The 18765-nt window shown below is 42.1% G+C and overlaps 1 protein-coding gene across 2 annotated transcripts in view; it reads right to left on the reverse strand.

The window, feature by feature from the left end:
• The window catches only part of LOC129862718 (calcium-dependent secretion activator 2-like), a 252818-nt gene that overhangs the window by 208524 nt on the left and 25529 nt on the right, over positions 1-18765 (reverse strand). For both annotated transcript variants that reach the window (XM_055934622.1, XM_055934623.1), the window contains exon 2: positions 5072-5185. In XM_055934622.1, the coding sequence (XP_055790597.1) occupies positions 5072-5185 (114 nt within the window). The remainder of the gene's footprint in view (positions 1-5071; positions 5186-18765) is intronic.

Below are 18765 nucleotides of genomic sequence, written 5' to 3' on the forward strand. Positions count from 1 at the left end.
TATGACCAGGTCAGCACACCCTTAGCAGGGAGTATCAATGGATGCTTTTGGTCATAACTCCAAGTGGTTATTTGATGTCCACCTCCTAATCCATGTTGATCTAGGAATGGGTTTGGTGCTTGGATTTTGTAACGTTGATCCACCTCCCATCCCGTTCTTAACGGTTTCTTTTCGTCAGAAAAAGCTTGGTTCTGGGTTACCTTTATTCAGTATCGCTCTGCCTCTGCGATTTCTCCTGTGGATAATACTCCTTTTCCCCTTTCTTGATGCACCCATGCAGTCACTCGTGGAACTCTGCTCAAACTACACTACTTTTCTAAATGCGCTGTTAATCAGTTACATTTGTTTGAACTGTGATTTACTTGTCTTCAACCTTGCGTTCACATTCATTGTCATTAGATTTTTCATCATCTTCGGGTTCAATCTTCTCTCTGCACTCTAGCCACTGTGGCCCTGTGCACTCTTTCAGTTGATTGGACCTCTAGTGCCTGCATCCACCGGGTTTTCTTTTCCACAGCAATGTCTCCACTTCAAGGGTTCAGTCAAGCTCTGTATTTCTTTGACTCTGTTTTCTACAAAGGGTTTCCACTGTTTAGTTGTATGCATTTGTATGCATTTGCGTTTTCTCCATCTTCAGATGAGTGGCTATATAGTTATCAAGCCTTGCTCCAATCAAGGCATCTAATAACTCTAGTCTGAGTAAGGTGACTTTCTTCAGTGGAGCTACTCTGGTCTTGGATGCAATCAGAGTCACTGCGCACTCACCATCTTCATCTGTGCCTGGAATGATGTGCAGGAATGCAGATAAACAGAATGCGCTTTCACTTGCATCTCTGAAAACATAACTCTTTGGTGACATTTGAAGTACACTTGTTCGCCAATGCTGCATCGTAATGCCTTGTCATGGTGAGTTCACTCAAACTGGCAACTTCTCACACCACTGCAGCCATTGTTCAGACAGATTCCCGGCCAGCTGTTCGTCCCACTGGATGCCCCGTTGCCACATCTGTTGGAATCTGATATTTGTGAATGGCGATAGGAATCCAATTGGATCGAAGATCCGTGCTGCAACAAAACTCTTTTAGTAATCTTTCTGTACTGTATGAACGCCAGGTTGCACGGCTCAAATACAAAGTCGGAATTTTACATTCTCCAGGTCAGTCCTAAAACTTTCAGAACTCTGGCCATTCTCATCGTGCGTAATTTGACTTTGGCTTGGTTTTAAACATTCTTCTAACCAGTGAAATAACATTTTCATTAATAGAAATCAAAGATTACACACTGGTATCAGGAGATTTTTATGGTTTTGCCTAAGGAAAGACAGCGCTAGGATGAAGGGAAATTAAAACATTTATACTAAAGTGTGGCAGCCGATGCTGGATCATTTGCCTAGAGATTTAGTTGACCTGTTAGAGAGGGGAAGAGATGCTGTAGCTTGGCAACCTTAACTCTGTCACGCCTGTTCCCGCTCTCCCTCTCTGGCGCTCGAGGGCGCCAGGCTGCCCTCCATTACGCACACCTGTCACCATCGTTACGCACATCGGCACTCACTGGACTCACCTTGACTCCTTCACTTTGTTGATTGCCCCATCTATATCTGTCTGTTCCTCCGTTGGTTCCCTGTCAGCATTAATGTCGTTCTATTTTCTTGTCCAGACGCTGTCCTGTCCTATGTCCGTTGTTAATTAAATGATCACTCCCTGTACTTGCTTCTCGTCTACCAGCGTCGATCCTTACAGGCTCAGTGTTAGGGGAGTAAGGGGATACAGTACCATTTATACCGATGTGCAAGCTTGTTGCATGGTGAAATGTGAGGTGTGTATCTGAGCAGAAAGTTGGACATTGATGTGTAAAGTTTAACACATTTCCCCCCCCCCCCAGTGTTTTTCTTCTATTACACTATAGTGTTTCTGATTGTTATCATTGTTTCGGTCTTTGTTGATGTTGGAAAAATAAGAAAAAACTACAATCGATTTATCACAGGGCCAGCTTCCACGTGGAATGCTTTTGACACTTTATAGAGTCCATGCCCCAACGAATTGATGATGTTCGGATGTTGATGATGTTCTGCAACTCAATATTAGGAAGGTATTCCTAATGTTTGGTATACTCTGTGTATATACAGTACACCAGTTGTGTACAAAACATTAGGAGCACCTTCCTAATGTTGAGTTGCACCCCCTTTTGCCCTCAGAACAATCCTCAATTCTTCAGAGCATTGACTCTACAAGATGTCGAAAGCAACCCACAGTTGTGTCAAGTTGGATGGATGTCCTTTGGATGGTGGACCATTCTTTGGATGGTGGACCATTCTTTAAAGGCATTAGTGATATCTTCTGTAAATGCTACCTTGTGTTCTATGAATTTTAGCAATACACTTAGCAGATGGGTGTTCAGATTAGGGCATGTAAAAAATCTATTATTCAGTGACTTACTCCTGTGAGCGTGTGATTACGCACTGAATACTATTTCAGAGTTAGGGGTCGGTCTTTTTTATTTCATGACTAAGTGATGTGGATGGTAGTAATTAGGATTCTCTGTCTCTTCGTTATCCACCATTTCCACAATATCCTGACTTTTGTAGTCTTGAACAACTTCATTATACTTCACATACAGTGGTATGTTGGATTGGAACTTTCTTGTAAGGTTATCGAAACGTTTCCTTGCAGTACCATAGTTGGAGGATGGGCCGCAATTTTCTTCGTTCCATGGTAAGCTTACCTCATATCTACCTCCTTCATACTTCACATGTTTTCAAAGATCTGCATTCTCGTTTTTGTCGTCTTTTTTTGTACAGTCAGCTCAGTGCATTCATTTGATCTGTGGTCCACTTGTCAACAAAAAAAACACAACATTGTCCATCTTTGACTCACAGTGATTAGATTAATTTTGCAGCATAGCCAATCAATTGACATTACATGTAAGGGACAGAATAGGATAGATGTGTGCAAAATGCAACAAGATGCATGTAGGCTACAGGTTAAAGTGCATAAGGTTTTAATTTGTAAAAGTTGTGGAAGTGGCTGTCTCACTGACCTAGGCCAATTTGAACTGATCACATGACCGACTACAGTGATTGTCAATAACTGGAATGAGAAACTCAAAAATCTATAAATGACATTTATCGGTTTATTCGATTTCATATTCAGATCAAAAACATTAAGCCGAATATTAATTGAACCAGAACTGATTATCGAAAACACAACATTTCCTTTAGACACTGAAAACAAAAAAGGAAACTGTTTTTGTGTTGTTTGATTTCAGATTCAAATAAACGAGGTACAACCCTTTACTTGCTTTTTTTTCAAATCTTGTCATTTAATAGGAAATATTCATTTGGCCAGAAAATAAACGGATCCTACTCATGTGACCTGCTTCATAAAAATTATCAGCTAGCGCGACTTATGACTAATTATGATAGAGCACGTTACATATTACAGAGTAAAGCTTCATATGCTTTATATGACACCAATTATTTTTTTTGTAGCACCTACAATGCAAGATGAAACAGCCTCCCCTAACGTGGCCAAAATGTCACAAATATTCCAACTTCAATTATTTATTTCTCAATTATGCTTTAAAATACAAATGTCAAATATACAGTGACTTCAGAAAGTATTCACACCCCTCGACTTTTTGTTGTATTACACCCTGAATTTAAAATGGATTAAATTGAGATTGTGACATTGGCCTACACACAATACCCCATAATGTCAAAGTGGAATTATATTTTGACAAAATTAAAAGCTGAAATGTCTTGAGTCAATAAATATTTAACCCCTTTGTTATGGCAAGCCTATATAGGTTCAGGAATAAAGATTTGCCCCCCAATTTTGTGATATCCAATTACAATCCTGCCTCATCCCCAACGGGCTCGAGGCGAAGGTTGAGTCATGCGTTTCCTGAAACACGACCCGCCAAACTACGCTCTTTAACCCGGAAGCCAGCAGCACCAATGTGTCGAAGGAAACACCGTTTAACTGACGACCGGAGTCAGCCTGCAGGCGCCTGGCCCACCACAAGGAGTCGCTAGAGCGCGATGAGCCAAGTTAAGCCCCCCCAGCCAAACCCTCCCCTAACCCGGACGACGCTGGGCCAATTGTGTGCCGCCCTATGGGACTCCCAGTCACGGTGATTCTAACATGCATGTACTCAGGTGTCTGAATACCTATATCAATTAGATATTTCTGTATTTCATTTTTAATACATTTTCAAAAAATGTAAAAAAACATGTTTCCACTTTGTCATTATAGAGTATTGTGTATAGATGGGTGAGACAAATTCTGTCTGTAACAACAAAATGTGGAATAAGTCAAGAGGTATGAATATTTTCTGAAGGCACTGTATGTCAACAATCCTTCCTCCAAATAACCATTCTATTGATTACATTTTGTGAAAATCCCCAAAATCAAGGTATTTTGTTGTTCTAGTTTCGTGAGGAATCTCCCAAATACAGTATACAAAAGAGGGGGAAAAAAGAGGAAAGAAAAGGACAAAAAATACAATTCAGGAGAGTGATGGAAAGATATAGTAGTAGACAAAACAAAAGGAAATGAAAAAGTGATAGACATATTGAGAAAGAGGGCCCAAAGGTGTTTGAGAGCACCATCCTCTTCAGAATCCCCCCACGCATAAACTGTTAGCATCAGTTGATCGATTTATAATCTTTTCACCGGACACTTGCAATAACGTTAATTACAAAACTGCCCATATGAGTGAAATGACCTCTCACCCTCTCCATCCCTAGGCAGACTGTGTGGGAGTGAGGGTGGCCACATAACTGAGATTAAGTGGGAGAGAAAAAGTATTGTTTATCGAGATTGCACCACTGACACCTGTAGTTTTATTTGACAAGTTGAACGGGTGAGTCGTGCGAAATTGAAAAACACAAGAGATAAGGCCCTTCTTCTAAAGAACAGCTGCTAGACAGTACAGCTAAAATGAACAACTGCTTGGCAAACAAGTGTGGTATTTTGGAGAATTGCAACCCTCGCTGGGCTCCAGGCAGTAGAGCATGCCACAATGGAAGCTAGTCATTTTAGGGGCAAGGGTGAGGTGGGTGAGCTCTTGCCTCATAGTAGCTGCGCACGGCGTTGCAGAAGGCCTCGTCCGCCACCATCTGTGTGTCCCCGTTCAGGAAGGCCTGGAAATGATCCTTTACCACCTGCAGCTGCTGCTTATTCAGCTGAGAGAGAGAGAGAGAGAGAGAGAGAGAGACAGTGTTGTTATTAACTGACAAGCTGTCATTACTAGCTATTATAACACCCTCATGTAGGCCATTTGGCTGAGACTTCAAGAAAGCACAATTGGAGCATTCATTCATTCAGAAAGGAATTAAAAAATCATTGTCATTGTCTTCCTTTATTTTCTGTTTGGCACATTCAACCCATTTGTGGAGTAGTGACTACTCAGTGACAAAAGACTTCAAGTGCTTGAAATGGTTTTGAATGGAATTTAATTATTGTGTATTTTCTGCAGTTTCCCTTTTCGTCATGGTAGAGGCTTTGGGTGCTTGACAACCAATGTAATAGAGTGTTGATGGAATGATGCATCTACTTCGCTATATCATGGCAATAAGTGGAATAAACTATTTCCCAGAAGAAACCATTGCCAGAATAGAACCCCCAAAAGACTGTGAGGCAACCATTTCAAAAGCGCCATCAGTCCTTACCATTCTTGTTCAGAGATTCTCTAATGATTACTATTGGTGTCCTAAGGCAATGCTTTTTGCCAACATGTCGTTTCATAACCAAAAATAATAAAATAGCAGCTTTCTTTCTCTGCCATTGCATATGTATGAGGGCAGAGGCAGTCTGTCTTCTTCCCATTGACAGTAGCACTGACTGCAAGCTACAAAAACATAAATATTGATGTTTCTTACTGACAATGTGGACAGTGACTTATCTCCCGCCTCCAGCCCCAGTGTGGGGATCCTTGTTCCAAAATTGGTTTTCTGCAACTTAAGCAACTTTATGTGTTTAGCCTATCAACTGTGTGGCTACTAGCAAGCTGGAGGAATGCAGATGTACAAGTGGTCATTGCTATTCCTAGTCTTTAAAAACGGTTTAGCTCCAAGTCTTATCTCCTCATTTTCAATAGGAATGCTCTGACAAAAGTGAGTCAGCTGAAATGAAAGCACTGCAATGAAAAGGGGAAACTTTCTTAGCAACCTGATTGTGATAGCCTCTTCTATTGGGGATGGTAATATGTGAAAATCAAGACAATGTTTTTCCGCCTGGCCTCTTAGCTCTTTGTATGTTTTTGTGTGTGTGTCCGTGAGAGAGAGAGGAAAAAGAGTGGGTGTGTGCATGCCCGAAAAAGTACTTGCCATAGGTGGCCTCTAGAAAGCCTCTCTTCACTGAGAAATAAAAGAGTCAAAACAGGTCTATCCAAGTGATACTGTTCTCTAGACAAAGCCTCTAAGAGAGGTACAGACAAATTGAGCTGAAACTCAACAGGCAGATTTCACAAAACAGAGATCAACTTCTCTTGATGTCAACTCCATTTCAGGGAGGGACACATTTGTCAGTGGGAATCGTTATTGATGTCAAAAAAGGGCCTAACTGTGAAGAGTTACACAAACAAGCAAAATAACAGTATAATGTTTAGGAGCCATGATCCGTCATAGCAAGGCTCATATTTCATCATAATGCATTCAATGCATTACACACAGGTGGTAGATAAATAGTGTTCCAGATTACATGACTAGGAGGTTTAACAATGTTTCTATAAAAGGTGATTCAATGCCTGTTTGGGAGTGTATTTTCCAGTGGAATGTACAGTCGTCGCCAAAAGCAAATATTAATTTTCAGTCTGCTGCCTCAGTTTGTATGATAGCAATTTACATATACTCCAGAACGTTATGAAGAGTGATCAGATGAATTGCAATTAATTGCAAAGTCCCTCTTTGCCATGCAAATGAACTGAATCCCCAAAAAACATTTCCACTGAATTTCAGCCCTGCCACAAAAGGACCAGCTGACATGTCAGTGATTCTCTCGTTAACAAAGGTGTGGGTGTTGACGAGGACAAGGCTGGAGATCACTCTGTCATGCTGATTGAGTTCGAATAACAGAATGGAAGCTTCAAAAGGAGGGTGGTGCTTGGAATCATTGTTCTTCCTCTGCCAACCATGGTTACCTGCAAGGAAATACATGCCATCATCATTGCGTTGCACAAAAAGGGCTTCACAGGCAAGGATATTGCTGCCAGTAAGATTGCACCTAAATCAACCATTTATTGGATCATCAAGAACTTCAAGGAGAGCGGTTCAATTGTTGTGAAGAAGGCTTCAGGGCACCCAAGATAGTCCAGCAAGCGCCAGGACCGTCTCCTGAAGTTGATTCAGCTGCGGGACCGGGGCACCACCAGTACAGAGCTTGCTCAGGAATGGCAGCAGGCAGGTGTGAGTGCACGCACAGTGAGGCGAAGACTTTTGGAGGATGGCCTGGTGTCAAGAAGTGCAGCAAAGAAGCCACTTCTCTCCAGGACAAACATCAGGGACAGACTGATATTCTGCAAAAGGTACAGGGATTGGACTGCTGAGGACTGGGGTAAAGTCATTTTCTCTGATGAATCCCCTTTCCGATTGTGCTGACAAACTGCCTGGGAGCTGCTCAGTGGTGAAACTCCTCCTCCTTCAATCAGTGGTGAACCAGGTGGAACAAATCTTCCAGGCAATCTGGGCGTGCCAGCACCTGGCTCTGCTGTTGTCTTTAGACCGCAGTGAAAGGAGCATTAGTAACACCACAAGACCAAGGAAACTTCATATTTGTGATCAAGGTGACTGTGCAAGTCCAAGCCCTCCACAAAACTGTGAAAGACAGCCGGTAAGCGCCATATTGGCCATGTTTGGTTAGACTGACTTAAGCAGTGCACTGCTAATGATACTCTGGAAAACACAGACTCTTAACTTTGATAGGACTTTTGCAGTGGTATTTATAACTTCAAATGTTTGTGGGGTATAAAGGAAAAGTAAGAAGAGCCAAATTCATTGTTGACAAAGAACTTGTTTGAAATGGTTAAAAGTCATTTAAACTTTGTAGAAATCTTAGTAAACCAAGTTCTTAATTCAGTAACAAATGTATAGTCTAAAAAATCTTTGGCTAAAAAATGTAAGATTTGTCTGCTTAAAACTACTGATTAGAAAATAAATGTAATGTTTTACTACTAAAAATATTTTGAATGTATTTGGCTAAAATGCAAATTTAGATAATATACTGATTCTGCTCATTTGATTAAAAATGGTGGGTTTCTATTTTGGGAAACATTTGCTTAAAAGTGGAAACCTTGTATTTTATAATGGCAGAAATGTGTTTATCTGAGGTGAATATGGATAATTTTGTGTATTTAATTAGGCTGTCAACTCAAATAATAACTTGTATTTGTCATCTCTTTTTTGAGATTTTTCACCTGTTTACTGCCAACCAAAGAATGGTAAATAAAAGACAAACAACTGATTCCATGGCTGTTTATTGAGTGAAATCCAGTTAAAATCTTCATGTGGAGGGACTGTCCTTTTCAAGTGGGGAATTGCACAAGAAAGAGGTCAACTTGACACCGATTGTTTTGGGCATCCGGAAAAAACCTTGTCCGGAGAAGACAAGGTGAGCGCTACCATCAGTCCTGTGTCATGCCAACAGTAAAGCATCCTGAGACCATTCATGTGTGGGGTTGCTTCTCAGCCAAGGGAGTGGGCTCACTCTCAATTTTGCCTAAGAACACAGCCATGAATAAAGAATGGTACCAACACATCCTCCGAGAGCAACTTCTCCCAACCATCCAGGAACAATTTGGTGACGAACAATGCCTTTTCCAGCAACCATTAGGCAAAAGTGATAACTAAGTGGCTCGGGGAACAAAACATCGATATTTTGGGTCCACGGCCAGGAAACTCCCCAGAGTTCCCATTGTGAAGTTGTGGTCAATCCTAAAGAAGCGGGTGGACAAAAAAAACCCCACAAAATCTGACAAAGTCCAAGCATTGATTATGCAAGAATGGGCTGCCATCAGTCAGGATGTGGCCCAGAAGTTAATTGACAACATGCCAGGGCGGATTGCAGAGGTCTTGAGAAAGAAGGGTCAACACTGCAAATATTGACTCTTTGCATCAACTTCATGTAATTGTCAATAAAAGCCTTTGCCACTTATGAAATGCTTGTAATTATACTTCAGTATTCCATAGTAACATGTGACAAAAATATCTAAAGACAGTGAAGCAGCAAACTTTGTGAAAAATGTATATTTGTGTCAATCTCAAAACTTTTGGCCACGACTGTACAATGTTCATCTCCACTGAACCTGAGAATGTGTGTAGAGTGGGGTGGGAGGTGTGCACTGAGGTGTCAGTCTTTGTGTGTGTGTGTGTGAATGTATTCTAATCACAAAGTCTTCCTCTCCTCTCTCCTCAGAAACTCCACAGATCATTCAGAACAACTAAGAGCTTGTTTGGAAACCAGCAATTCCCACAGGATAGCAGATCAATAGACACAGCCAGGTGTGTCAGTCAGCTCAATGTCAGTCACTAATGCATTGCCCAGTGGTCCTTTCCATGCTGAAAATACTAAGTTGTGTGTGTGTGTGAGTGTGTGGCAGAATGAGGCTAATCTCCTGGGCATTAAGGCTCTTATATCAACCAGTTTTTCCATGGCTGCCAGACTGAAAGGACATGCCTGCAAGAACCATGTGTTAGCAACAGATATAACAACCTTTCCCTGTGTCACCTTGGGCATGCATTTATTCACTCTTAGCAGAGCTCCATGTCACCAAGACAAAGTTGCATCTGGCCTGCCTCTCTCAAAACAGCATTTAGCCATGTAGCATTTGACGCCACTGTTTTGATGCTTTTTCCCACAAATGAAGTAGGCTGCACGCTCCTTCTGAGAGCCATTATGAGAGCTAATGGAGCTCTCACTTGTGACATCATCAGAGGACGCCAGAAGCAGTTTCCACTGTGGAGAGCCATCCCTTTCATTCACTCTCTATTTCTCTTCTCCATTTCTCACACTTTCCCATTGTCTCCTACAGCCTTGCTCCATCTCTGTATGTTGTACATTTTCAGTGTACGAAAGCTATTTATCGATCTTTCTATCCACACATTTATCTCATCCTGTCTACACCCTCTCAACAAAGCCTTTTTTCTTCTCTCAGTCACCTCATCCATTCTGTAAATCCCCTACCAACCCCTGCCCTTTACCTCTGCTTTCATGCCTCCCTCTCCTCTCTATTTCACTATCACTCAATCCCTCTCTGCAATCTCTCCTGCTCCATCATTATACACCGAGTTTACCCTCCCCCTTTTGCCACCAGAACAGCCTCAATTCGTCAAGGGCATGGACTCTACAAGGTGTTGAAAGTGTTCCACAGGGATGCTGGCCCATGTTGACTCCAATGCTTCCCACAGTTGTGTCAACTTGGCTGGATGTCCTTTGGGTGGTGGACCATTCTTGATACACATGGGAAACTGTTGAGCTTGATAAACCCAGCAGTGTTGCACTTCTACCATACCCCATTCAAAAGGCACTTACATCTTTTGTCTTGCCCATTCACCCTCTGAATGGCACACATACACAATCCATGTCTCAATACTCTCAAGTCATAAAAATCCTTCTCTCCCCCCCTTCATTTACACTGACATCAATAAGGCATCATACAGTAGCTTTCACCTGGTCAGTCTGTCATGGAAAGAGCAGGTGTTCTTAATGTTTTGTATACTCAGTGTACATTTTCTCAAGATGGGACAAAGGTAGATATGAATAGATATGGTATTAAATATACTGATAAGTGTATGTTAAGAATGAGGAGGAAGCATTTTGTTAATATGTGGTAAGGAACTGTTCTAGCGACAGACCAGTCTGTGTCAGACAAGGAAGACAGAAAATACATCCGCCCTAGGAAAACATAACCTTCACTCTGTGCCAACACACACACCTGCCCATCTGTAGTATGGAAAAGTATGGTAAGTATGCAGGGTTTTCTGTGTTTGCCAGATGCCAGTGTGTACTATGCCCTCCTTCCTTCTGGGTTCTCTCTCCACTTCGTCTTCATTAGTCTCATAGAGCACAGCAGGGCATGGTGGGTGGACCTGCACCACTACAGTTCGGACTTTTAATTGAGTAATTGTGTGTTGCCTGCTCTGCGTCTGTCTGAGAGCAGCAAGGATGAATGTGTTCTATTGTGATCTGAACACACACACACACACACACACTTGCAGGCAGAAGCTGCGATGAGAGCAGGCCACACCTGCATGTGTGCACACAGCTATTTACGGATATTGCGGGGACCAGAGGTAACAGTTTCCCTCTATCCTAGCGGGAGACAGTGTTACAGTCTAACACACACCCTCTTCTTTTTCACCCCTCCATTGGTAACAGCGTGTTGACTGTGCCCCACTCAGTGCATGACATCGCCAAGCATCGCCATGGCAACATCAGTTCCACCGCATGGCAAGTAAGGTTGTGACGATACCAGTATCTCAATATTTTTTTTAACATGAAGTCACAACCTTATTGGTCCTTTAAAAACCTGCTGTATATATACACTATTGTGTGCTATAACTTAAAATGAATTGTGACATAATGATATCTGTTTACAACATTAGGGCTGTTTTACTAAAGAAGTTAAATCCGCTTCGTGTTTTGCTTCCACCCACGATACAAACAAGTATTGAGATACTGGTACAGCCATTAAACTCTAAATGTTTCAAAGTCACCTTTAACCTGATAGTGAAATCACTGAGTGGTTTTATTCCTCTCCAGCAACCGAGTTAGGAAGGACGCCTGTATATTTGTAGTGACTGGGTGTATTGATACACCATCCAAAGTGTAATTAATAACTTCACTATGCAAAGGGATATTCAATGTCTGCTTTATTTATTTTTACCCATCTACCAATAGGTGACCTTCTTTGTGAGGTATTGGAAAACCTCCCTGGTCTTTGTGGTTGAATCTGTGTTTGAAATTCACTGCTCGACTGGGGGAACTTATAAATAATTGTATTTGTGGGGTACAGAGATAGGAGAAACTGTGCATGTAAACTGACCACGTTTACATGCACACCAATATCCCGTAATTATTCGGAATACTCTAGTATTCTGTTTTTTGAGTTGAAGCATAAAAATATAATATCCCATTTACAATAGACCGAAAAAGCTTGTATCCCAGTTAAGAGAAACCCAAATAATATGCTGACCTAAGAAGGGATACTGTGGCATGTAAACATCTTATCCCATCTATTGTTTTTTACGGTCTGCACAGACTCAGTTACCATGGGTGTTGTGTGATGATGTTTTCATCTGATTGTCAAACAAATCACGTCAAAAAGTAGGCTACCTGTGCAGTTTGATCCACCATAATAATTTATTTTGCTGATACCAGTAGATTATATGGTCCAGTACGCAGTAAGTTATTCACCCCTAATTTAGACACGTTTCTGCTTATAATTTGTCTACATTTGGTAGGACATATTATTATTTCTGACATTTGGTAGAGCATTTGTTTGCCAACTATAGTTAGATACATGCAGGATCTCTTCTGTCATAACTTGTTGCCCCAGAAGACTAAATAAAGTAGTGCTCACCAGAATAATGTCTTACATCGATAGAATGAATGCATTAGTGATCAAGTTAACACTGGTAAAGTTGTCGGTTTCATTTAGGGACTGGGAAGAAAACACAATAACTCCAAAACAGTCGAATGATGTCCAAATGTCATCAGTTTGACAGGTTTTATGGAAATGAAAAGTTCAGAAAGCGATGACACACGCTTCTGATAAGACTTCAGTTGGTCTTGGTGCATATTTTATGTGGTTGAAATACGGTTTGCATAAAAGTGACAGATAACACATTACACGTGCATTTGCATTTTCTCAAAAGATGCTGAAAGAAAGAAATCATATTTCTCCACTTCTGTTTCTGAAACAAATATAACATGTTGTATAATTTCACTGAAAGAAATGCATTTTTCTGCAGGAGTTAATATTATATTTGGCTACATGTGAGAGGTTATAGGTCTACAGTCAGTGTCCATATGTCAGTTACTATTCCATTTAACCCATATGAATTTAAGTTAGGAATATTGTGTTTATTCATGATTACAGGGATACTCATGAGTGGGATATCAAAGTTGCGTGTAAATAGCTTATCCTGAATAATCTCCCAGTGTCTGATGGAAAGCAGACTGAACCAGGTTTTCCTCTAGGATTTTAATGTGACATAAACACAACCAGTCATGATGTTGTTTTCATCCGATTGTCATACAATCACTTCAAATAGCCACTCCTGTTGGCTACCCTCCCACGTTCGTCCACTAACAAAATAATTCCAGCATCCAAAAAGTGCACTGTGCACTCACAATTTGATCAATTTAAAAAGAGACAGCATGTATTGTAATGACATTCTGCGATTGTCATTTGGCCTCCTACGTTTGTAGCCTGAATGAATACGTCCACATGCTTCTTGGTCTCGGCCACTCATCTCCGCCTTGGCAAAATGTACAGTTGAAGTCGGAAGTTTACATACACTTAGGTTGGAGTCATTAAAATTTGTTTTTCAACCACTCCACAAATTTCTTGTTAACAATCTATAGTTTTGGCAAGTCGGTTAGGACATCTACTTTGTGCATGACACAAGTCATTTTTCCAACAATTGTTAAAAGACAGATTATTTCACTTCGCCTGAGTCAATTGTAGGTGTACCTGTGGATGTATTTCAAGGCCTACATTCAAACTCAGTGCCTCTTTGCTTGCCATCATGGGAAAATCAAAATAAATCAGCCAAGACCTTTTTTTGTAGACCTCCACAAGTCTGGTTCATCCTTGGGAGCAATTTCCAAACGCTTGAAGGTACCATGTTCATCTGTACAAACAATAGTATAAGTATAAACACCATGGGACCACGCAGCCGTCATACCGCTCAGGAAGGAGACGCATTCTGTCTCCTAGAGATGAACATAGTTTGGTGCGAAGTGCAAATCAATCCCAGAAAAACAACAAAATACCTTGTGAAGATGCTGGAGGAAACAGGCACAAAAGCATCTATATCCACAGTAAAACAAGTCCTATTTCGACATAACCTGAAAGGCCGCGCAGCAAGGAAGAAGCCACTGCTCCAAAACCCCCATTAAAAAGGCCAGACTACGGTTTGCAACTGCACATAGGGACAAAGATCGTAATTTCTGGTCTGATGAAACAAAAATAGAACTGTAATAATGACCATAATGACCATCGTTATGTTTGGAGGAAAAAGGGGGTTTGCTTGCAAGCCGAAGAACACCATCCCAACCGTGAAGCACGGGACTGGCAGCATCATGTTGTGGGGGTGCTTTGCTGCAGGAGGGACTGGTACACTTCACAAAATAGATGGCATTTTAAGGTAGGAAAATGATGTGGATATATCAAAGCAACATCTCAAGACATCAGTCAGGAAGTTAAAGCCTGGTATCAAATGGGTCTTCCAAATGGACAATGACCCCAAGCATACTTCCAAAGGTGTGGCAAAATGGCTTAAGGACAACAAAATCAAGCTATTGGAGTGGCTATCACAAAGCCCTGACCTCAATCCTATAGAAAATTTGTGGGCAGAACTAAAAAAGTGTGCGTGAGCAAGAACGCCTACAAACCTGACTCATTACACCAGCTCTGTCAGGAGGAATGGGCCAAATTTCACCCAACTTATTGTAGGAAGCTTGTGGAAGGCTACCCAAAACGTTTGACCCAAGTTAAACAATTTAAAGGCAATGCTACCAAATACTAATTGAGTGTATGTAAACGTCTGACCGAATGGGAATGTGATGAAAGATATACAAGTTGAAATAAATCATTCTCTCAAATATTATTCTGACATTTCACATTATTAAAATAAAATGGTGATCCTAACTGACCTAAGACAGGGAATTTTTATTTGGATTAAAAAGTCAAGAACTGTGAAAAAGTGAGTTTAAATATATTTGACTCAGGTGTATGTAAACTTCCGACTTCAACTGTAGTACCCTCCAAACTCGACATGAAGCTCGAAAACCTGGTTCTCGACCCCACGCTGTGCAACTGGGTCCTGGACATTCACCCAGGTGGTGAAGGTAGGAAACAACATTTCCACCCCGCTGATCCTGAACACAAGGATGCGTTCTCAGCCCTCTCCTGTACTCCCTGTTCACCCAACTCAATCAGCAAGTTTGCAGACAGCACTACAGTGGTAGGCCTAATTACCAACAACAACGAGACAGCCTACAGGGAAGTGAGGGCCCTCTGACTGTGGTGTCAGGTAAAATAACCTCTCAATGTCAACAAAACACAGAGGGAGCATCCCCCCCCTCCCCATCCACAGACGGGACAGTAGTGGAGAAGGTGGAAAGTTTTAAGTTCCTCGGCATACACATCACAGACAAACTGAAATGGTCCACCCACACAGACCGTGTGGTGAAGAAGGCGCAACAGTGCCTCTTCCACCTCAGGAGGCTGAAGACACTTGGCTTGTCATCTAAAACACTCAAACTTTTACAGATGCACAATCGAGAGCATCCTGTCGGCTGTATCATCGCCTGGTATGGGAATTGCACCGCCCTCAATTGCAAGGCTCTCCAGAGGGTAGTGTGGTCTGCACAAAGCATTACCGGGGGCAAACGGTGCTTTGAAAGGCTCGGCATGGCTCACATCAACAGCATCCTCCCGGACACCCTAGACCCACTCCAATTCGCATACCGCCCCAACAGATCCACAGATGACGCAATCCACACTGCCCTTTCTCACCTGGACAAAAGGAACACCTATGTGAGAATGCTGGTCATTGACTACAACTCAGTGTTCAACACCATAGTACCCTCAAAGCTCATCACTAAGGTAAGGACTCTGGGACTAAACACCTCCCCCTGGTGGTAAGAGTAGGCAACACGTCTGCCACGCTGATCCTTAACACTGGGGCCCTTCAGGGGTGTGTACTTAGTCCCCTCCTGTATTCCCTGTTCACCCACGACTGCGTGGCCAACCACGACTCCAACACCATCATTAAGTTTGCTGACGACACAACAGTTGTAGGCCTGATCACCGACAGCGATGAGACAGCCTATAGGGAGGAAGTCAGAGAACTGGCAGTGTGGTGCCAGGACAACAACCTCTCCTTCAATGTGAGCAAGACAAAGGAGCTGATCGTGGACTACAGGAAAAGGCAGACACACACACAAGATGAACATGCCCCCATTAACATTGACGAGGCTGTAGTGGAGCGGGTCGAGAGTTTCAAGTTCCTTGGTGTCCACATCACCAACGAACTATCATGGTCCAAACATACCAAGACAGTCGTGAAGAGGGCATGACTAAACCATTTCCCCCTCAGGAGACTGAAAAGATTTGGCATGTGTCCCCAGATCCTCAAAAGGTTCTACAGCTGCACCATCGAGAGCATGGTGCAGCGGCAGGGTAGCCTGGTTAGAGCGTTGGGCTAGAAACCTGCAAGTTTGAATCCCCGAGCTGACAAGGTACAAATCTGTTGTTCTGCCCCTGAACAAGGCAGTTAACCCACTATTCCTAGGCCGTCATTGAAAATAAGAATTTGTTCTTAACTGACTTGCCTAGTTAAATAAAAAGGTAAAATAAATAAATACAAATCCTGACCGGTTGCATCACCGCCTGGTATGGCAACTGCTCAGCATCTGACCAGTACATCACTGGGGCCAAGCTTCCTGCCATCCAGAATCTATATAATAGGCGGTGTCAGAGGAAAGCCCAGAAAATTGTCAGACTCCAGTCACCAAAGCTGACGCAATCCATAGACTGTTTTCTCTTCTACCGCATGGCAAGCAGTACCAGAGCGCCAAGTCTAGGACCAAAAGGCTCCTCAACAGCTTCTAACCCCAAACCATTAGACTGCTGAACAATTCATAAAAATGGCCACTGGACAATTTACTTTGACACCCCCCCGCCCCTTGTACACTGCTGCTACTCACTGTTTGTTACCTATGCATAGTCACTTTGCCCCCACCTACAGATTACCTCAACTAGCCTGTACCCCTGCACACTGACTCAGTACCAGTGTCCCCTGTATTGTGTTACTTTTTATTATTAATTTATATTTTAGCCTACTTGGTAAATATTTTCTTATTGAACTGCACTGTTGGTTAAGGGCTTGTAAGTAAGCATTTCACGGTAAAGTCTACACTTGTATTCGGCGCATGTGGCAAATAAAGTTTGATTTTGATTTGAAACTACCTGCCCTCCAGGACACCTACAGCACCCGATATCACAGGAAGGCCAAATAGATCATCAAGGACAACAACCACCCGAGCCACTGCCTTTTCACCCCGCTATCATCCAGAAGGCGAGGTCAGTACAGGTGCATCAAAGCTGGGACCGAGAAACTGAAAAACAGCTTCTATCTCAAGGCCATCAGACTGTTAAACAGCTGTCACCAACATAGAGAGGCTGCTGCCAACATACAGACTCAAATCTCTGGACACTTAAATAAATGGACTTAATAAAAGGTATCACTAGTCACTTTAAATAACGGCACTTTAATAATGTTTACATATCCTACATCATCTCATATGTATATAATATATTCTACCACATCTACTGCATCCTGCCTATGCCGCACGCCATCGCTCATCCATATATTTTTTATATACATATTCTTATTCATCCCTTTACATTTGTGTGTATAAGATAGTTGTTGTGAATGTTAGATTACTTGTTAGATATTACTGCATTGTCAGAAATAGAAGCACAAGTATTTCACTACACTCGCATTAACATCTGTTAACCATGTGTATGTGATCAAAAAAAATAGATTTGATATGAGGGTGCAGTGAGATACTTGTCGGGTTGGAAAATATTTACAAACTGGAAAATCAACCAATCCTCCATTGTTAACACAATGGAAATGTCAAATGTTTCATTATCTAAATGTTGAAAGTGTGTGGGCGACAGAGAAAAACAAAATGGTTCAGTTTGAGGCCATGTGGCGGAGAATGATACGGGCCCTGGAGATGGGGGTGTGAGCAGGTGGTTATGGGCAGGGGTGATGTTGTGGATGTTTGTGTGTGTCTGTATGTTGTCGTTTGTATGTGGATGTTTTGTAAAAAAAAATGGAGGTGAAAAGAAAGAGGAAAATGTGAGGAAAGGAACTTGGGGAGGAAAGGATTAATAGCAAGATGTGGGGTGTGAGAGAGGAAGTTAGGGAAGGAAGAGCATCACAGAAAGAAAAATATAAGGTAGAGGGAAAGAGTGAATTTTTGATTGAGGTGATGTGAGGGAGATGGTTCCTTTTAATGGTCGCTGTTGGGTAAAGCCAGAGGCAGAATAACACTCGCCTAGGCCACAGCAGGCAATTGAGAAGAAGAGGCAAAGGGGCAGAGAGGTAAAGGAGAGGGAAAAGGAAACGATTACAGTTGAGGTAGAGGAGAAAGAAAAAGACTGGAAAATAGAGGGGAGGAGAGCAAGAGGTGAGAAGACGAAAAAGAACAACAAGAGGAGAGAACCGGAGATGAAAATGAAAGACGAGACGGGGACGGAGATTGCACCAGTGACTTGGCTGGATAGAAATAGAACATGGAATGTTGGATAGAGCAGTCCACCGAGGCTGTTTGAATCAATTGATCCTCACTGTGGCAGAGAAGTTGAAGACTCTTATTACAATTGCCAATCTTATTGCACACCTCGGCAAAAGGAACCAATTCATAATCCTTTATCATCAACAAATACATTCCATTTTCACCTCCTAGGTCTGGCACAGAGCCAATCTCATTATGATAGGAGGTTCACAGAGGACCTGCCAAAGCA

This window comes from Salvelinus fontinalis, chromosome 9, assembly GCF_029448725.1.
Source record: "Salvelinus fontinalis isolate EN_2023a chromosome 9, ASM2944872v1, whole genome shotgun sequence".
In the NCBI taxonomy this organism is placed as follows: Eukaryota; Metazoa; Chordata; class Actinopteri; order Salmoniformes; family Salmonidae; genus Salvelinus; species Salvelinus fontinalis.